Raw genomic sequence first — 20,467 nt, 5'->3', positions numbered from 1 at the left:
AAGGTTACACTTCCGGTGACCACAGCCTGCCCCGGAAGTGCTCCTCTTGAATCGGACCGCTATTCTTCTGCCTGAGCGGTGAGGCGTCGCGGCTGAGCGGCTCGGGAGCAGCGGTACCGCCTTAACGGAGCTTCAGCCCTTCGGTCGGACGATCACCGGGAAAATGCCGCGGAGGCGACGACACAGCGACGAGTACGACGGTAAGACCGGCCCGGAGAGCCGACCGGGAGCGAGCCGCGGCGGCTAGCCGCGTTAGCTCGTCCCGCTAATCCACTGCGTGGATCCCGGCGCGGGGTTCGGTTCTGTTCCCGGTTCCCGGGTCGGGCGGTGATCGGTGTTCCTGCTCGGTTCGTCCTTTGCTTTCGCGGTGATCGCCTGAGAGCTAACGCGCTAACAGCACCCGGTACCCGGTTAGAGCTAGCGGCTGGTACCGGAGGCGGTACCGGAGGCGGTACCGGAGCTGCAGCATCAACTGTGACCCACGGAAACAGTCACGAAAATAAAAGTTTCCTGGATGAACCAGATTATATTCCAGCATCGTTATCCACCATCCTTACTGCTCGTTCGTGACGTCATTGTGTTACTCGTGACGTAAGAGTAGTCCAGCCAAACGGAAACGAGGCAGTCAGAGACGACAACATCCCGCGACACCCCTGAATCAACGTTTTCCCCTGACCTACACGTTTGCGCCTCTGGCTTCCTGAAAATGTTGTTTTTTGTTTTGTGATTCTATCTCATCAGATTTCAGAGATGTGTAGCTAAAAAGGTATAAAAAAAAATTTGACCTTGACCTAGTTTTTCAAGGTCAAGGTTGTGATCTAATTTCCATCATCTTACCTCCCTGAATATAACGCCTTTTGTTTCGTCTTTCTATTTTATACGGTTCCTGAGATATGTGCAAAAAATGTATAAAAGTGAAAATTTGACCTTGACCTAATTTTCTCAAGGTCATCATCTCAATTTCATCCCCTCTGCTGCCTGAGTAATGTGCTTTTTGTTTCATCTTTCTATCTGAACGGTTCTGAAGATATTTGGTGGACTAACGGACGAACTCTGACAGTTACAACACATCACGCTTTGAAGGACGGATTGAATGGAAACAGTCATGAAAATACATTTCTTGTGTGAATCAGATTATAATCCAGCAGCTGTGTTGCTCGTCGGTGACGTCATTGTGCTGAGTGGATGTAGGTCCACGGTGTTGTCGTTGGCGCAGTGTGGGCTTGAACCGGGAGCTAGTGTGACTAACCACTGTGGCTCAGTGTAAAAGAATTGAGTAAGACACAAAAAGACACACACTGTGTCCCAGACAGTGGCGCACGGGCGGACGACCAACGCTCGTCGCAGGGGGTTGTGGGGGGTCCGGGGGCCTCCCCCAGGAAATGTTTTAGAAAATGGGGTTGTTTTCCTGCATTCTGAGGGCAAAATCTTGTGTTCAGTTTCCCTCCAAAAACCCCCTAAAGCCAGCAGCTGGAGCTGAACTCTCTTTATTTCTGTCCTACTTGATGCAGGAATGAATGTGAGATTCAACCATTGAAAACTTCATTCACTCTGAAGATACAGTCAGACTAAATATTACTCAGTGTTTACTGGTAGTTTACTGAGACTAGAAGACATTTGAACTCTGACCACCACCAACACCATTGGTATGTCAGAGTTTAGTTTAGTTTAGTTTAGTTTATTTAATTCAATAACATGATTTTTCATTTCAATTTAAAAAGACATAAAACATCAAGTGAGGTGAAAACACATTTACATCATCGCTGGTTATTCCTGCTGGTCAGAGGGAACAAAAGTCTAAGACTACAAACAAGTATTGATAATATCTTTCATTGACCTTCTGATCGGTCTGTCTCCACCCCCCCCCCCCCTCAGCATTCACCATTTGTTTATTAATGAGGACTTTAACACAAACTCTACTAGAAAACACTGGATTCTTTTGATCGATGGTCCTCTCCTTGTCTTACACCAATTCACGGGTTCAGCTTGTAAAAAACAATATTTTGTTTTTCATTGGACGAGAGGTCATGACCCCAGTGCATATTTAATGATCGGGAGCGTTCGGGTCACTTCGGCTATTTCCGTCGGCATGCGGAAATAGCGGCGCTAGCGCCGCTCGCTAGCAGAAGTACAGGCGCTAGCGCCGTTCACTAGCGGAAATAGCGAGTGAAAAAGTTGTTAAGTTTTAGCCTTTTTTCTGTAAAAATAAGAACACCACTGTGGCTACAGTCTAGAAACCTTGTAGCCAATCTAGAATTTACTTCGCCTATGGCGAAGCGGAGAATGGCTAGCGCAAGACCAGGCAGTGTGTTTTCGAATTCACAGCATGTGACCCCCGACCAGCTGGTCACCTCTAGCCTGCCCCCCCCCCCCAGCCTGTGACGTTGTTTCCTCTTCCAGGTGGGCGGGGCCACAAACGGAGGAGAACATCAGAGCCCATTGAGATCGAAGACCGACTGGAGTCTCTGATAATACGCGTGGGGGAGAAGGTGAGCTGGTTCCCTCTGACAGACACACGCTCTATTGAATCAGTGTTCTCTGCACAACAAGGCGCCCTGGATTATAAAACGCCCTGGATTACAAGGCGCCCTGGATTATAAAGTGCGCTGTGGTTTTTGAGGACATTAAAGTCTTTAGTTGCGCCTTATCGTGTAGTAGATCCTGTAAAGGACCAGATGACCGGCTCTAAACGCTGTGACTTCCTGCAGAGCACGTCGTCCCTGGAGAGCAACCTGGAGGGGCTGGCCGGCGTGTTGGAGGCCGACCTTCCAAACTACAAGAACAAGATCCTGCGCATCTTGTGTTGTGTGTACGTCCCCACGCGCCCCCGACCCCCCTGCTGTGTTGTGCTGTGCTGCGTTCTGACTTGGGCATGTCTCCACAGCGCCCGCCTGCTGCCGGAGAAGCTGACGGTCTACACCACGCTGGTCGGCCTCCTCAACGCCAGGAACTACAACTTTGGCGGGGAGTTTGTGGAGGCCATGATCCGCCAGCTGAAGGAGACGCTGAAGAACAACCTGTACCAGGAGGCCGTCTACCTGGTGGGTCCAGCAGTAGCAGGAGGTCCAGCTGGGGGCGCTGGTTGTTTAACCCCGTGTGGTTTGTTTGTGTAGGTGCGTTTCCTGTCGGACCTGGTGAACTGTCATGTGATCGCTGCTCCTTCCATGGTGGCCATGTTCGAGAACTTCATCAGTGTTACTCAGGAGGAAGACGTGCCTCAGGTAGAGGACATGTGACCTCCCCACATTCTGGTGAAACCTGTTCATGTAAAGGAAGGGGGTGTGGCTCTAAAAGGACTACTTCCTGTGGGCGTGTCTTGGTAGGCGTCGCCACAGCTTCTCATCTTGTTTCCATTTTAGATGAAGGCTGGGTTGTTTTTTTTAAGTTTTGTGTGCTGGATGCCCTCCCTGCCACGCCCCTCTTCATTGCCCCAAGTTTGGGACTGGCTGGTGCCCCCATGAGGGCTGAACCCGGGGCTGTGAACATGTGAATCTACGCTCCCCCACCTACACATTTAGCAGGGGCCAGTCATTGGTTAATCTCTAGGAGGGGGCGTGTGTCCTCAGGTGCGCTCTGATTGGTTCGTGTACGTGGTGCTGTCCTGTCTGCCCTGGGTGGGGAAGGAGCTCCACGAGAAGAAGGATGTGGAGATGGAGCGTCTGCTCAGCCAGATCGACGGCTACCTCAAGTCAGACGTGTTCCTGTTCCGTGTTTGTGTTCCGTGTTACCGTTTCTGTTCCGTCTTCCTGTTCCATGTTTCTGTTCCTGTTCCTGTTTCTGTTCCATGTTTCTGTTCCACGTTTCTGTTTCATGTTTCTGTTCCTGTTTCTGTTCCATGTTTCTGTTCCATGTTTGTTTCATGTTTCTGTTCCATATTTCTGTTTCTGTTCCATGTTCCTGTTCCATGTTTATGTTTCTGTTCCATGTTTATGTTCCATGTTTCTGTTTCATGTTTCTGTTGCTGTTTCTGTTTCGTGTTTCTGTTCCATGTTCCTGTTTTTGTTCCTGTTTTTGTTCCTGTTTCTCTTCCTGTTTCTCTTCCGTGTTCCTGTTTCTGTTCCGTGTTTCTGTTCAGTGTTCCTGTTTCTGTTCCATGTTTCTGTTCCTGTTTCATGTTTCCATGTTTCTGTTCCATGTTTCTGTTCAGTGTTCCTCTTCCTGTTTTTGGTCCTGTTTCTGTTCCATTTTTGTGTTTCGTGTTTCTGTTCCATTTTGCTGTTCAGTGTTCCTGTTTTTGTTCCATGTTTCTGTTCCTGTTCCATGTTTCTGTTCTGTTTTCCTCTTCCTTTTCCTGTTTGTGTTCCGTGTTTCTGTTCAGTGGTCCTTTTCCTGTTTGTTTCTGTTCCTTTTTCATGTTTTTGTGTTTCTGTTCCATGTTTCTGTTTCTGTTCCATGTTTCTGTTCCATGTTTCTGTTTCGTGTTTCTGTTCCATGTTTCTGTTCCGTGTTTCGTGTTTCTGTTTCGTGTTTCTGTTCCATGTTCCTGTTTCTGTTCCTGTTTCATGTTTCCGTGTTCTGTTGCGTGTTGTAATCCTGCTGTTGTTTCCAGGAGGCGGGTAAAGACACACGTTCCCATGCTGCAGGTGTGGACAGCAGAGAAGCCACACCCCCAGGAAGAGGTAAGACCCCCCCCCCCGTATGACCGCTCTGACCCTGGTTTGCCCCCCACCCCCCATATGACTGACTGGTTGTGTCCCCCCAGTACCTGGACTGCCTGTGGGCTCAGGTGCAGAAGCTGAAGAAGGACCGCTGGCAGGAGCGCCACATCCTGCGCCCCTACATCGCCTTCGACAGCGTCCTGTGTGAGGCGCTGCAGCACAACCTGCCCCCCTTCACCCCCCCAGGTCACATGCCCCACGCGAACTACCCCATGCCACAGGTGGTGTTCCGCATTTTCGACTACACCGACGCCCCCGAGGTACGTTGGCACTGGCGCCGTGCTACGGGGAGAGATGCCCGGCCTCTGACCCCTCCCCCTCAGTAACCCCTCCTCTCTTACCCCCCTGCCCCCCCAGGGCCCCGTGATGCCCGGCAGCCACTCAGTGGAGAGGTTCGTCATAGAGGAGAACCTGCACTGCATCATCAAGACCCACTGGAGGGAGAGGAAGACCTGGTGGGTGTGGGGGCGTGGCCCCGTGGGGGCGTGGCCCCGTGGGGGCGTGGCCCTGAAGCCCCATGTCTGACCTGTGTTGTTTCCCCCCCAGCGCCGCCCAGCTGCTCAGCTACCCGGGGAAGAACAACATCCCTCTCAACTACCACATTGTGGAGGTAAGGCCACGCCCACTCACGCAGCCACGCCCACTCACGCAGCCACACCCACTCACTACCTGTGTTCGTGTCAGGTGATCTTTGGGGAGCTGTTCCGCCTGCCGGCGCCCCCCCACATTGACGTTCTGTACACCACCCTCCTGATCGAGCTCTGCAAGCTGCAGCCCGGCTCCCTGCCTCAGGTCGTATCCTTCATGTCTGGTCCAATCAGAGCCACGGGGGGGGGGGGGATGTGTTCAGGTCAGGTGCCAGTCAGTGGGGTGACCCCCCTCTGTGGCCCCCCCGTGGAGTTAGCCTTGACCCCCTGACAGCTGGCCCAGGCCACAGAGATGCTCTACATGAGGCTGGACTCCATGAACACCACCTGTGTAGACAGGTGAGCAACGGGGGGTTCTGACCAGGTTCTGACCTGGTTCTGACCTGGTTCTGACCTGGTTCTGACCCGGTTCTGACCTGGTTCTGACCCGACTCCTCTGCTTCTCTTCCAGGTTGATCAACTGGTTTTCTCACCATCTGAGTAACTTCCAGTTCCGCTGGAGCTGGGACGACTGGTAGGGTTTGTCCTCAACAGACCGGTACCAGTCCAACCAGCACCCTCATGTCACGGGTGCCGGTGACGTCAGGGTGCTGGTTGGACTGGTACCGGTGACATTTCGGTGCCGGTCCAGCCTGGTGCCAGTGGTGACTGGTCCCAGTCTGACTGGTGTTACTGGTGTTCTGGTTCCAGGTCGGACTGTCTGGCTGGGGATCCAGAGAAACCCAAACCCAAGTTTGTCAAAGAGGTTCTGGAGAAATGCATGAGGTGAGGGCGGGTCCTGGGGGGTCAGGGGTCCTGGGGGGTCAGGGGTCCTGGGGGGTCAGGGGTCCTGGGGGGTCAGGGGTCCTGGGGGGTTCTGGTTGGGGGTCTTGGGGGGGTTCCGGTTGACTGTTCTCTTCTGGTCCAGACTGTCATACCACCAGAGGATCGTGGATCTGGTTCCCCCCACCTTCTCTGGTCTCATCCCAGCCCCCCCCATCTTCATCTACAAGTACACCGAGGAGAACTGTGAGTGTGTGTGTGTGTGTGTGTGTGTGTGTGTCTCTGTGTGTGGGCACTGACCCCCCTCTCTCCCCCCCCCCAGCCTCGTTGCCGGGTTACGCCATGTCCATCACCATAGGAAACGCCATCAAGAACCGAGCGTCCAATGAGGAGATCCTGACCATCCTGAAGGACGTCCCCAACCCCAACCAGGAGGACGACGACGGTCTGTCCCCCCAGTTCCCCCGTCCCCTTTGATCTGTCCCCTTTGATCTGTCCTCTCTGATCTGTTCTTTGATCTTTCCCCTTTGATCTGTTCCCTTTGATCTGTCACCTTTGATCTGTTCCCTTTGATCTGTCACCTTTGATCTGTTCTCTCTGATCCTGTTCCCTTTGATCTGTTCCCTTTGATCTGTTCCCTTTGATCTGTTCCCTTTGATCTGTCACCTTTGATCTGTTCTCTCTGATCCTGTTCCCTTTGATCTGCTCCCTTTGATCTGTTCCCTTTGATGATGATGATGATGATGATGCCCCCCCACACCTCTAGATGAAGGCGAGACCTTCAACCCCCTGAAGGTGGACGTCTTCCTCCAGACGTTGCTCCACCTGGCGGCCAAGTCCTTCAGCCACTCCTTCAGCGCCCTGGGAAAGTAAGACCAGGTGGAGGTTGGTTTGACCCCCCCCAGGTGGACCACGTGACTAATGAACACCCCCCCCCAGGTTCCACGAGATCCTGAAGAACCTGACGGAGAGCGACGAGGGGAAGCTGCACGTCCTAAAGGTGGTGTACGAGGTGTGGAGGAACCACCCACAGGTGAGGTGACCCTGCCCATCAGGGCGACCCGCCTGTCGTCAGCCCGACGGGGAGGACGTCAGCCGTTAACCCCGTTCCCCCCACCCCCCAGATGATGGCGGTTCTGGTGGACAAGCTGATCCGGACCCAGATCGTGGACTGTGCCACCGTGGCCAACTGGCTCTTCTCCCAGGACCTGGCCCACGAGTTCACCAGGTGGGCCCCCCCCCCCATCACCGCGACCCCTGTCTCCATGACGACCCTCAGCAACACTGTCCCCCCCCTCCAGGCTGTTCGTGTGGGAGGTGCTCCACTCCACCGTCAGGAAGATGGACAAACATGTCCAGAAGATCCAGGAGGAGCTGGAGCGGGCCAAGGACCGTCTGGAGAAGCAGCAGCACCGCAGGGTGAGCCGTCCAATCACAGCGCACCAAACGCTGGGCCTGGGGGGTTCTGCTGGGTCTTCACGGTGCTGCTTCCCCCTGCAGAGGAACAGCGGGAACGAGGAGGACATGGAGAAGGCCAGTGAGGACGAGGAGGACGGGGACAGGAGCAGTGAGGAGGACGAGGAGGGGGGCGGGGCCAAGAGCCGCTCCAGAGCCAAGAGGAGCAGCGAGGAGGAGGAGGGGCTGGAGGAGCAGATCGACCGGCTGCAGGAGAAGGTGGAGGCCGCCCAGAGCCAGCAGAAGAACCTGTTCCTGGTCATCTTCCAGGTGGGGGGGGTGGGGTTAGGGGGAGGGGTTAGGGGCGTGGACCCAGACTCACCGCTGTCCCCCCCACAGCGGTTCATCATGCTGCTGACGGAGCATCTGGTTCGCTGTGAGACCAGCAGTCTGGACTTCAGGACGCCCTGGTACAAGAACTGTACCGAGAGACTGCAGCAGGTGTTCCTGACGGTACACACACACACACACACACACACACACACACACACACACACACACACACACTCTGATCCAAGTACAGCGGTACCTCTACTTACTAAATTAATTGGTTTCAGAAGAACTTACCTAAGTAGAAAATTTTGTAGTAGAGACACGTTTTCCATCCAAACACCCTGATCCGTCCCAAGCCCCCCAACATTCAGACTTAAATGTTTTATAAAACATAAAAATGCATCAAAACATGTAACAAATACATGTTACGATTAGATTATTACACAATAAATGAGAGTTGTGTATAACGTAAAAAACAAAGAATAATAATGACGGTCATTTTCCTTTTAACTGCTGTCCTCATTGTTTTTTGCCCTCTTTGGTTCATGCCCTCTTGCCCCACCATGAACAACAGAGTGAATTCCAGTCCTCCTTCTGAACTTCTCCAACCACCCACGCGACGCCTTAAACTCCTTAAACTTCCTTTAGTTTTAATAACGTGGTGATTGTAGATGCATTACGGCCATATTCTTTGGAGAGATCAACCAAACGCATCCCTTTTTCAGGCTTTTCTATCATCTCTTGCTTTGTTTGTACGGACAAAAAAACTCTTTTCTTCATCTTTTCTTTTCCTCTTTTCTCCGTCACTTTCTTGGGGTCCATAGTGAATACTCTAAAAGTTAATATATTTACCTAAAACTATCAGAACACCTCAGGGGTCGAGGGGTGAATGACGAGGACGCTGCATAGACACCTATCTAGCTCCACACAGAGGTCCCTCTGAGCCAATGGGATGCCAGGATGCTAGGTAACAGCCAATGGCAGAGCAGCTATGAGAATGTTGCGTTCAGGAACCTGTGGGAGCTGAGAGTATCAGCCCATACTGTATTTTTACCTTTCGTAAGCCTAATTTCTTTCGTAACTAGAGGTAATATTTTCCTGTTGAGGCGTTTGGTCAGTAGAGGTACCGCTGTATTTGCAGATATGATTAATCACTGTACAAATCAAAGTTGATTGATTGATTGATTGATGATGTCATGCCCCCCCAGCATCATGTGATCATCCAGCAGTACATGGGGACCCTGGAGAACCTTCTGTTCACGGCGGAACTGGACCCCCACATCCTGAACGTCTACCAGCAGTTCTGTGCCCTGCAGCTCTGAGACACGCGTCACACACACACACACACACACACACACACACACTCTGGTTTAATGTTTTGTATTTGGCGGGACTTGAACCCACGTCCTTCCAGCGCTCCTGAGTGGGCGGGGCTTTAGTTTCCTTGTTTTTTTGTTTGTTTTATTTTTTCGTACGAAGCGTCTTTTTTAAAGCAGAGCTGAGAATGGCTCCAGGAGGTTCTGGTTCTGGTTCCAGCGCCTCCAGAACCTTCTCTTTTATTTTGTTCTGTGTGGAGAGAAGTAAACCTGTCAGACTTTACTTACTGTTGTCGCCTGTTCTTCTACTTCCTGTGTCAACCTCTCCTTCACGCCGGGAGGGAGGTCACATGACCCGAGGGGACGTGAACGTAGCGTGACAAGGTTCCAGATTCTGTTCCAACAGATCCAGAACCAGGACGTGAACCAATGTTTTATTGATCTTCTGGACAAACTGCAGTAACTGTTGGTTTTAACCCTTTACAGCCTGAATTATGAAGTCATCACCAGAAACATCTCAATAAACTTTATAAAGAAAATAAATTTGTAAATATCGGCTTTAATTCCTTTAATTTTTTTTGCTAAATCTGGAATTTTTTCAACGTAAATCAAATTTATGAAGTAGAAGACTCAAGATCTTGAGATGGTCAACAACACCCACCTCCCTGACGACCACACGATCTCGTCTGCAGCCTTGCGGGTCACGGCGGTGGCGTTGCTGGAGCAAATCCCAGCTGACTACGGTCGAGAGGCGGGCTACACCCCGGGCGCGTCGCCAGTGTAAAAGAACCGCTCTTGGGGCAATTCAGAACCGATCAATTCACCGATCAGAACCGATCAATTCACTAACAGTCCATGTTTGGAACACGACAGAACACACGCTCCACACCGGCGGCACTCGAACCCACAACCTCCTGTCTGAGGCCACAGCAGGAGTCAGGTTCAAAACATGGGGGCGTGGCCTGAAGCCCCCCCCCAGCTGGTGGGAGTCATAGTTCTAAATCAGACCCTCTGGTCCTTCACTTCCTGTTGGGGTGTGGTTCTCGCTCATCCTCTCCAGTCCTTTGGGTTGTGATTGGCTGCTCTGGGGCCACGCCCCCACAGATGGTGGTGTTGCCACCACACGCCGCCCCGTACCGTGTGTGGAGCGCCGCCCGCTGCTCGGCCTCCAGCCGGCGGTACGGCGTGTGGAAGAAGAGGACGAAGCAGCAGGAGAAGGCGCTGCAGAGCCCCCCCATCACCATCATGGGCACTGCAAGGACACGCCCACATCAGGGGGGAGCACGGCTCACGTCAACGCTTTCACACAACGGTCATGTGACCTACCCCTCCAGCTCACTGTGTTCCCACAGGTGGACAGGGGGGCGTCGGCCAGGGGCGTGGTCAAAGCCTGCAGGAGGACGATGTAGACGAGGGACTGGACCTGCCTGGGGAGACCACAAGAAGAGTCACATCCACCTGGACCCCCCCAACGGTCATCCTGGACCCCCTGAGGGACTACCCTGGACCCCCCCTGAGGGTCTGTGGAAGCGGCCCCTACCCTGACACGAACACCAGCCCGGCGGACGTGGCCTCCCCCACGGGGTAGGAACACTCCACCGACAGCTCCATGGCGACGGGATAGATGGAGAAGCCGAACAACCCGAAGAGAGAGCTGACAGTCGCCACGGCAACGTTCTGATGCGGAACCTGAGACACCTGAGAGGAGAACATCGACCAAACAGCATCAACGACTCACGGCTGTGACCTGGAACCAAGAACCAGTTCCAACGACAGCCCCCCTTTAAAAAATATGCAGGTAGAGATGAAGCCTAAGCTAATAACCTAAACCTAACCTAACGTTAACCTAAACCTAACCTAACGTTAACCTAAACCTAACCTAACGTTAACCTAAACCTAACCTAACGTTAACCTAAACCTAAACCTAAACCTAACCTAACGTTAACCTAACACTAACCTAAAGTTAACCTAAACCTAACGTTAACCTAACCCTAACCTAACGTTAACCTAACCCTAACCTAACGTTAACCTAAACCTAACCTAACATTAACCTAAACCTTACCTAACATTAACCTAACCCTAACCTAATGTTAACCTAACGTTAACCTAACCCTAACCTAATTTTAACCTAAACCTAACCTAACATTAACCTAAACCTAAACCTAACCTAACCTAAACCTACCATAACCCTAACTTAATGTTAACATAAACCTAACCGAACGCTAAAGATAACCTGACTTAACACAGAGTGAGGTTAGGTTAAGCCTAAACCTAACCCTAACCTAACCCTAGCCCCACAGGGACCATACGGTTCCTCTAGATGTTCTCCTCACCACGGAGAAGGCGATGCAGGCCAGAGCAGACAGGCTGAAGTTGACCTTGATGACCTCCATGAACTTCTTGGTCTTGTCGACGTAGACGCCGACGAGTCCCGCCCCCACTACGCCGAACACGATGAATAGGGCGCCGCAGAGGCCCACGAAGTCCTGCGGGGATCATTAGGTTTATTCACACGCGGTCACCACCAGGGGAGCCCCCTGTGACCGTCGGTCAACCCAGGGGGCTCCAGCGGGGCACTGGGGGGAGTACTTGCGTTGGAGTAGCCCCGGACACACAGGATCTGCTCCAGCAGTGTGGAGAAGGCGGTGAACAGGGCGACGCCGGCGCCGAAGCACAGCAGCAGCAGCAGGTAGGCCTTGTTCCGCAGCAGCTGTGGGACAGACGGACAGACGGACGTCAGCTGACAGACAGGAAGTAGCGTCCTCTGGGGGTGGACAAGACAGGAAGCGGCGGCGTCTCAGTGTGGACGGGCACTGAAGACCAGGTCTGACCAGTTTGAGCCCCTGGAGGAACGGCTCCGAGCCGGACGCCTCGGCGCTGGCCGACGGCGGCGTGGGGGGGACGCTGCTGCGCATCCCCACGGTTGCTAGGAGACAGATGATGCATGTTGGGACGGCGTAGGAAAGCAGCTGAAATAAAGGAGTGGTGCAAACCTCAGTGGTCACATGTCACGTCACACGCCACGGGACCCCCCTGGTGCCCCCCCCCCCATATGACAGAAGACATTCTGTGGGTCACCTACCAGAGACGGGATCTGAGCCGACGTCTGGACCACCGCCGGGGACACGATGTTAGCCAGGAGGAGGCCCAGGGGGTTAGCTGGGGAGACGCACGGGCTAGCTGTTAGCTAGCAGCCCTTAGCTAGCAGCTGCTAGCTAGCAGCCCTTAGCTAGCAGCCCTTAGCTAGCAGCTGTTAGCTACCAGCATTAGCTAGCAGTCAGTACCACTTGAAGTCACGACACAACACATCATACATCACGTGACGTGTGGTGTCACGTGACGTGTGGTGTCACGTGACACCACACGTCACGTGACACCACACGTCACGTGACGCTCCACTCCCACTCACACATGGAGGCGATCATGTTGGCTGTGGCACGCTGCTGGTCATGGAACCACAGGGCGGCCATCTTGGTGGGGGCGAAGATGATGAACGGCTGAGCAAGTGCCCCGAGCGTCTGGCCCAGCATGACGACGGGAAACAGCGCCCCCTGCTGGCCCCCCAGCGTCCCACAGAACCGGGTCACGGCCCCCAGCATGTTGAGCCAGGAGCCCAGGATCAGCTGCAGAGGGGTGACCAAAGCAGACGTCAGCCGCCGCCCCGCAGCGCTAATGCTAGCCTCGCCCTGCAGCAGCACGACCTTACCGTGAACTTTAACCCCAGGGTGTCCAGCATCCACGTGGTGGCAAAGCTGAGTGGGATGGCCACCACCACGAAGACCAGAGACAACCAGTTGATGGCCTCCAGCCCCACCTGCAGGTACTGGGCCGACTGGACTGCCACGGGGGCAAAGGTCAGCCACACCTGGGGAGACCAACGGACAGGGTCAAAGGTCACATGTCAACGTCTGAGGAGAGGACGTTCATCTATCCTCCTTCCTGTCTGTCAGAACCGGGCTCCTCCTGACTTTGGGTCACGTGACCTGACGCTTCAAAAAGGGGAAATGGTCCAAGGGGCTCAGGTCACATGACCCAGCACCGACTGTGTGGCTTATCTGTGTGTTTGTGTATCATGTGACGACGGACACGCCAACAACGAGGTCAACGTGTCTCCCTGTCAGCAGCTTCAACACCAGTAAAGCACATTAACCCGTTCTAGAATGAGAACCCTGTGACCGTCTGTCAACACGTTCTAGAATGAGAACCCTGTGACCGTCTGTCAACATGTTCTAGAATGAGAACCCTGTGACCGTCTGTCAACATGTTCTAGAATGAGAACCCTGTGACCGTCTGTCAACATGTTCTAGAATGAGAACCCTGTGACCCTCTGTCAACACGTTCTAGAATGAGAACCCTGTGACCGTCTGTCAACATGTTCTAGAATGAGAACCCTGTGACCCTCTGTCAACATGTTCTAGAATGAGAACCCTGTGACCGTCTGTCAACACGTTCTAGAATGAGAACCCTGTGACCCTCTGTCAACATGTTCTAGAATGAGAACCCTGTGACCGTCTGTCAACACGTTCTAGAATGAGAACCCTGTGACCCTCTGTCAACATGTTCTAGAATGAGAACCCTGTGACCATCTGTCAACACGTTCTAGAATGAGAACCCTGTGACCGTCTGTCAACATGTTCTAGAATGAGAACCCTGTGACCCTCTGTCAACATGTTCTAGAATGAGAACCCTGTGACCGTCTGTCAACACGTTCTAGAATGAGAACCCTGTGACCCTCTGTCAACATGTTCTAGAATGAGAACCCTGTGACCGTCTGTCAACACGTTCTAGAATGAGAACCCTGTGACCATCTGTCAACATGTTCTAGAATGAGAACCCTGTGACCGTCTGTCAACATGTTCTAGAATGAGAACCCTCTGACCCTCTGTCAACACGTTCTAGAATGAGAACCCTCTGACCCTCTGTCAACATGTTCTAGAATGAGAACCCTGTGACCGTCTGTCAACATGTTCTAGAATGAGAACCCTGTGACCCTCTGTCAACACGTTCTAGAATGAGAACCCTGTGACCGTCTGTCAACATGTTCTAGAATGAGAACCCTGTGACCGTCTGTCAACATGTTCTAGAATGAGAACCCTGTGACCGTCTGTCAACACGTTCTAGAATGAGAACCCTGTGACCCTCTGTCAACATGTTCTAGAATGAGAACCCTGTGACCCTCTGTCAACATGTTCTAGAATGAGAACCTTTGACCATCTGTCAACACGTTCTAGAATGAGAACCCTGTGACCGTCTGTCAACACGTTCTAGAATGAGAACCCTGTGACCCTCTGTCAACATGTTCTAGAATGAGAACCCTGTGACCCTCTGTCAACATGTTCTAGAATGAGAACCCTGTGACCGTCTGTCAACACGTTCTAGAATGAGAACCCTCTGACCCTCTGTCAACACGTTCTAGAATGAGAACCCTGTGACCCTCTGTCAACACGTTCTAGAATGAGAACCCTGTGACCCTCTGTCAACACGTTCTAGAATGAGAACCCTGTGACCGTCTGTCAACACGTTCTAGAATGAGAACCCTGTGATCCTCTGTCAACATGTTCTAGAATGAGAACCCTGTGACCCTCTGTCAACATGTTCTAGAATGAGAACCCTGTGACCGTCTGTCAACATGTTCTAGAATGAGAACCCTGTGACCGTCTGTTAACACGTTCTAGAATGAGAACCCTGTGACCGTCTGTCAACATGTTCTAGAATGAGAACCCTGTGACCGTCTGTCAACATGTTCTAGAATGAGAACACTGTGACCGTCTGTCAACATGTTCTAGAATGAGAACCCTGTGACCCTCTGTCAACATGTTCTAGAATGAGAACCCTGTGACCCTCTGTCAACATGTTCTAGAATGAGAACCCTGTGATCGTCTGTCAACATGTTCTAGAATGAGAACCCTGTGACCGTCTGTTAACACGTTCTAGAATGAGAACCCTGTGACCGTCTGTCAACACGTTCTAGAATGAGAACCCTGTGACCGTCTGTCAACATGTTCTAGAATGAGAACCCTGTGACCGTCTGTTAACACGTTCTAGAATGAGAACCCTGTGACCGTCTGTCAACATGTTCTAGAATGAGAACCCTGTGACCATCTGTCAACACATTCTAGAATGAGAACCCTCTGACCATCTGTTAACACGTTCTAGAATGAGAACCCTGTGACCGTCTGTCAACATGTTCTAGAATGAGAACCCTGTGACCGTCTGTCAACATGTTCTAGAATGAGAACCCTCTGACCATCTGTCAACACGTTCTAGAATGAGAACCCTGTGACCCTCTGTTAACACGTTCTAGAATGAGAACCCTGTGACCGTCTGTCAACATGTTCTAGAATGAGAACCCTGTGACCGTCTGTCAACATGTTCTAGAATGAGAACCCTCTGACCGTCTGTTCACCCGTTCTAGAATGAGAACCCTCTGACCGTCTGTCAACATGTTCTAGAATGAGAACCCTGTGACCGTCTGTTCACCCGTTCTAGAATGAGAACCCTCTGACCATCTGTTCACCCGTTCTAGAATGAGAACCCTCTGACCGTCTGTCAACATGTTCTAGAATGAGAACCCTCTGACCGTCTGTCAACATGTTCTAGAATGAGAACCCTCTGACTGTCTGTCAACATGTTCTAGAATGAGAACCCTCTGACCGTCTGTTCACCCGTTCTAGAATGAGAACCCTCTGACCGTCTGTTCACCCGTTCTAGAATGAGAACCCTCTGACTGTCTGTCAACATGTTCTAGAATGAGAACCCTGTGACCGTCTGTTAACACGTTCTAGAATGAGAACCCTGTGACCGTCTGTCAACATGTTCTAGAATGAGAACCCTCTGACCCTCTGTCAACATGTTCTAGAATGAGAACCCTGTGACCCTCTGTCAACATGTTCTAGAATGAGAACCCTGTGATCGTCTGTCAACATGTTCTAGAATGAGAACCCTGTGACCGTCTGTTAACACGTTCTAGAATGAGAACCCTGTGACCGTCTGTCAACACGTTCTAGAATGAGAACCCTGTGACCGTCTGTCAACATGTTCTAGAATGAGAACCCTGTGACCGTCTGTTAACACGTTCTAGAATGAGAACCCTGTGACCGTCTGTCAACATGTTCTAGAATGAGAACCCTGTGACCATCTGTCAACACATTCTAGAATGAGAACCCTCTGACCATCTGTTAACACGTTCTAGAATGAGAACCCTGTGACCGTCTGTCAACATGTTCTAGAATGAGAACCCTGTGACCGTCTGTCAACATGTTCTAGAATGAGAACCCTCTGACCATCTGTCAACACGTTCTAGAATGAGAACCCTGTGACCCTCTGTTAACACGTTCTAGAATGAGAACCCTGTGACCGTCTGTCAACATGTTCTAGAATGAGAACCCTGTGACCGTCTGTCAACATGTTCTAGAATGAGAACCCTCTGACCGTCTGTTCACCCGTTCTAGAATGAGAACCCTCTGACCGTCTGTCAACATGTTCTAGAATGAGAACCCTGTGACCGTCTGTTCACCCGTTCTAGAATGAGAACCCTCTGACCATCTGTTCACCCGTTCTAGAATGAGAACCCTCTGACCGTCTGTCAACATGTTCTAGAATGAGAACCCTCTGACCGTCTGTCAACATGTTCTAGAATGAGAACCCTCTGACTGTCTGTCAACATGTTCTAGAATGAGAACCCTCTGACCGTCTGTTCACCCGTTCTAGAATGAGAACCCTCTGACCGTCTGTTCACCCGTTCTAGAATGAGAACCCTCTGACTGTCTGTCAACATGTTCTAGAATGAGAACCCTGTGACCGTCTGTTAACACGTTCTAGAATGAGAACCCTGTGACCGTCTGTCAACATGTTCTAGAATGAGAACCCTCTGACTGTCTGTTAACACGTTCTAGAATGAGAACCCGTTGGGTCGTGAACCTGTGTGTTCAGTATTTGTTCAGTAATCTGATTACTAGTGGGTTAAACCAGTGACCCAAATTCCAACAGTCATTTTGTCAAACTGCAAAGCATTCTGGGAGACCAGAGTCCTGTTGGTAGAGCAGCAACGAAACAGGAAAGTAGAGCAAAACTAGCTGGAGGACAGAGAACCAACAGGAGAACTAGTCCTGTAACCCCTGAACCCACCCCTTAACCCCTAACCTGTCCTGTCATAAGGATGACCTCATTTCCTGTACTAGTTTCCGTCTTCCTGACCCAAACAGACGTTCAACTTTAGCAACCAATCAGATACTAGTTAACTAGTTCAACCAATCAGCTGTGAGCTGTGATCATTCGTGTGCTCAGGGGTTGTTGATTATATAACTTTAACTATAACTTTAACTATAATTATAACTATAACTTTAACTTTATAACTATAACTTTAACTATAATTATAACTATAACTTTAACTTTATAACTATAACTTTAACTATAATTATAACTATAACTATTCCATGGATTAAACCAACTGCAGTGAATCAAACTGTTTCCATAACAATTTAATCTTAGTGAGGGTTAATAATACTAATAGTTTTAATAACTATTACTAATAATACTAAAGATTTCATTTATTTATTTATAGCTGTTATTAAGTGTTATTAAGGGTTAATAAGGGTTATTAATGGTTAATAAGGGTTATTAAGGGTTTCTGGACGTGAGGAACTTCTGCTTTTCTGTTTCAGACTTTTCTTCTACTTCTGAACACTTGGTTTGACCCGGAGCGGTGACTCCAGTCCCGGTGGCTCCGGTGACCCCGGTAAACCGGTAAACCGGCTCACTCACCGTGGCGTTGGAGCAGTTGAGCAGACACAGCAGCAGCAGAACGAACCACCGCCTCCGGTAGACGGTAAAGCCCAGCAGCCTCCTCCCGTCCGCGGGCGGAGGAGCGGCGGAGTCCCCGCCGTCCGTCTCCATTACCGGTTCAACCAGTCTGACCAGTGACGTTACCGACAACCGCAAGCAGCTAACGCGTTATAACCGGGTTCGGTAAAACACCGACAGCATGTCTGGACGTTAAAGACACGAACCCCGAGGTTCTGGCTCCAGAACCGGCTCCAGAGCCGCGTTCATCCGGGATGAACACCGGGAACCGATCCAGAGGGCACCGCCTTCACCGACGGGGGGTGTTCCAAAGATCTTCTCCCGACAGGACTCACACTCTGACGAAAAGAGGCCCACGGGCGGCGCTGGAGCATCTGTCTTCTAGAACATCAGCTGGAGCATCTGTCTTCTAGAACATCAGCTGGAGCATCTGTCTTCTAGAACATCAGCTGGAGCATCTGTCTTCTAGAACATCAGCTGGAGCATCTGTCTTCTAGAACATCAGCTGGAGCATCTGTCTTCTAGAACATCAGCTGGAGCATCTGTCTTCTAGAACATCAGCTGGAGCATCTGTCTTCTAGAACATCAGCTGGAGCATCTGTCTTCTAGAACATCAGCTGGAGCATCTGTCTTCTAGAACATCAGCTGGAGCATCTGTCTTCTAGAACATCAGCTGGAGCATCTGTCTTCTAGAACATCAGCTGGAGCATCTGTCTTCTAGAACATCAGCTGGATCATCTGTCTTCTAGAGAATCAGCTGGAGCATCTGTCTTCTAGAACATCAGCTGGAGCATCTGTCTTCTAGAACATCAGCTGGAGCATCTGTCTTCTAGACAATCAGCTGGAGCATCTGTCTTCTAGAACAGCGGTCCCCAACCTTTTTATCTCCACGGACCGGTTTCATCTCAGACAGTATTTAACGGTCCGGTCTTCATTTGCTGGATAATGGTTAATGACACCAGGACAGCTGTAGTCTAATAATAAATCAGTGGTTTTATGTAAAATGTAGACATCAACAGACAATAAACAAACTTTTTTCACAAATTGATAATCAACATCTCTATTTCGTCTCTGTAAACTAAATAATTATAAGAAATGATTACATTAAAAACTCGATTCAAGTGACGGCACTGATGAGGTTATTTAGAAATTTCGCGACTTACAATCAGTTCATTCAACGCAGGAGAAATATTGATCATTTCCAATAGAAAGGTGAACAAGTCAATCAAATAATAGTAATTACACTAATGAGAATTAGTGGATGGGGACCGCTGGTCTAGGGGTAACGGAGACAATGACCCCTGAGGTGTGTTCCATAGGTCTGCTCTACTCCAGTTTGGTTTGGTTTTCGGTCACAGCAGAAAATCGCTTCACAAAGACAGGAGGTTGAAATGGAAGCAGGGTTTTCCATCCTTTTTGGGCGATCTCAGGATAATCTGCCTGGACTTTAATCCAGAACTCTGGTGCGTTTATGGGCCTTCATTGTGTGTGTGTTGATGACCTGTCACGTGACCGAGACCCGTCAAGAGGGTCAGTAGGTCATTCCACACAGACGTCACTTTTCAAATTTAACGTCTTTCAGACTCCGAAATAAATAAAACGGAACTAAATAAGTTCTTCTTTCTGAGCGGCCCGGTACCAAATGACCCACGGACCGGTACCGGTCCGCGGCCCGGGGGTTGGGGACCACTGTTCTAAAGCATTGCTGCTTCAAACCACTACAGCTCCTGGACTGGTTCTACTGTCCTGCTGCTCTGTTTTGTCTGGTTGATCTAGATGATCTAGATCAGGGGGGTCAAACTCATTCCTACTGGGGGCCACATCAGCATCCCGGCTGAACTCAGAGGGCCAGATGTAACTAATAACTGTAACTAAATGTAACTAGTCCTTAATGTTGAATAACTGAATTTATTACTTATGCGAGTTACAAACATTACAGTTACACAGAACTGACACGTCTGAAGCGTGTTCAGACGTCCGGTCTACTCCGGGTTGGATTTCTTTACGGTCACAAAGACAGGAGGTGGAAATGGAAGCAGGGATTAAGACACTTTTAGGGCGATCTCAGGATAATCTGTCTTGACTCTAATCCAGAACACTGGGGCAGTTGTGGGCGCTTCGTTTAGGGGTAACGGCTGGTGACCTGTCACGTGACCCAGACCTGTCCAGTGGGACAGACGAAGCATTAGTCTGTGTGTCCTTCAGCACAGACGCCATTTTAAAAAATAAAACATCTTTAGTCTGGTAATCAATAAAAAAGAAAGTCAAACTGTCTGTGTCACCTGGTCCCTGATGCCCCTCGACCCGGTCCCTGATGCCCCTCGACCCGGTCCCTGATGCCCCTCGACCCGGTCCCTGATGCCCCTCGACCCGGTCCCTGATGCCCCTCGACCCGGTCCCTGATGCCCCTCGACCCGGTCCCTGATGCCCCTCGACCCGGTCCCTGATGCCCCTCGACCCGGTACCTGATGCCCCTCGACCCGGTCCCTGATGCCCCTCGACCCGGTCCCTGATGCCCCTCGACCCGGTCCCTGATGCCCCTCGACCCGGTCCC

The 20,467-nt window shown here is 51.0% G+C and overlaps 2 protein-coding genes across 4 annotated transcripts; one reads left to right on the top strand and one right to left on the bottom strand.

The window, feature by feature from the left end:
- Positions 1–27: 27 nt before the first annotated feature.
- Positions 28–9,662, top strand: LOC137602337 (nuclear cap-binding protein subunit 1). The gene is made up of 23 exons (XM_068324942.1): positions 28–200; positions 2,401–2,489; positions 2,709–2,809; positions 2,885–3,041; positions 3,114–3,221; positions 3,567–3,688; positions 4,550–4,619; positions 4,703–4,918; positions 5,016–5,113; positions 5,205–5,268; positions 5,343–5,453; positions 5,580–5,644; positions 5,757–5,819; positions 5,996–6,070; positions 6,213–6,313; positions 6,390–6,512; positions 6,834–6,936; positions 7,007–7,100; positions 7,192–7,295; positions 7,369–7,486; positions 7,568–7,792; positions 7,862–7,975; positions 9,004–9,662. The coding sequence occupies exons 1-23, from the start codon at positions 164–166 to the stop codon at positions 9,115–9,117; spliced, it is 2,472 nt and encodes an 823-aa protein (XP_068181043.1). The 5' UTR covers positions 28–163; the 3' UTR covers positions 9,118–9,662.
- On the bottom strand, positions 9,531–18,908 carry slc49a3 (solute carrier family 49 member 3). Of its 3 annotated transcripts, XM_068324943.1 has the most exons (10): positions 17,875–18,906; positions 12,818–12,976; positions 12,521–12,734; positions 12,194–12,270; positions 11,943–12,080; positions 11,705–11,821; positions 11,445–11,597; positions 10,652–10,809; positions 10,438–10,538; positions 9,531–10,363 (listed from the first exon to the last, which is right to left on the bottom strand). In XM_068324943.1, the coding sequence occupies exons 1-10, from the start codon at positions 18,004–18,006 to the stop codon at positions 10,131–10,133; spliced, it is 1,482 nt and encodes a 493-aa protein (XP_068181044.1). In that variant the 5' UTR covers positions 18,007–18,906; the 3' UTR covers positions 9,531–10,130. The 3 variants fall into 3 exon arrangements, with proteins under 3 accessions (XP_068181044.1, XP_068181045.1, XP_068181046.1); XM_068324944.1 differs by lacking the exon at positions 12,194–12,270 and having other exon boundaries at positions 11,943–12,037; positions 17,875–18,908; XM_068324945.1 differs by lacking the exons at positions 11,943–12,080; positions 12,194–12,270.
- Between the last annotated feature and the right edge of the window lie 1,559 nt (positions 18,909–20,467).

Source organism: Antennarius striatus, chromosome 10, assembly GCF_040054535.1.
Source record: "Antennarius striatus isolate MH-2024 chromosome 10, ASM4005453v1, whole genome shotgun sequence".
Lineage (NCBI taxonomy): Eukaryota > Metazoa > Chordata > Actinopteri > Lophiiformes > Antennariidae > Antennarius > Antennarius striatus.
The sequence above is the reverse complement of the archived record's forward strand: the minus strand, read 5'-3'. Positions and strand labels throughout refer to the sequence as shown.

Coding starts and splice junctions, on each gene's coding strand:
- LOC137602337 (XM_068324942.1), top strand. CDS start 164: ATGCCGCGGAGGCGACGACACAGCGACGAGTACGACG. Junction 5,645..5,756: donor AACACCACCTGTGTAGACAG/GTGAGCAACGGG, acceptor CTTCTCTTCCAG/GTTGATCAACTGGTTTTCTC. Junction 6,937..7,006: donor TCCTTCAGCGCCCTGGGAAA/GTAAGACCAGGT, acceptor ACCCCCCCCCAG/GTTCCACGAGATCCTGAAGA.
- slc49a3 (XM_068324943.1), bottom strand. CDS start 18,006: ATGGAGACGGACGGCGGGGACTCCGCCGCTCCTCCGCCCGCGGACGGG. Junction 10,810..11,444: donor CCTGCATCGCCTTCTCCGTG/GTGAGGAGAACA, acceptor TTCTCCTCTCAG/GTGTCTCAGGTTCCGCATCA. Junction 10,364..10,437: donor GAACACAGTGAGCTGGAGGG/GTAGGTCACATG, acceptor GTGTCCTTGCAG/TGCCCATGATGGTGATGGGG.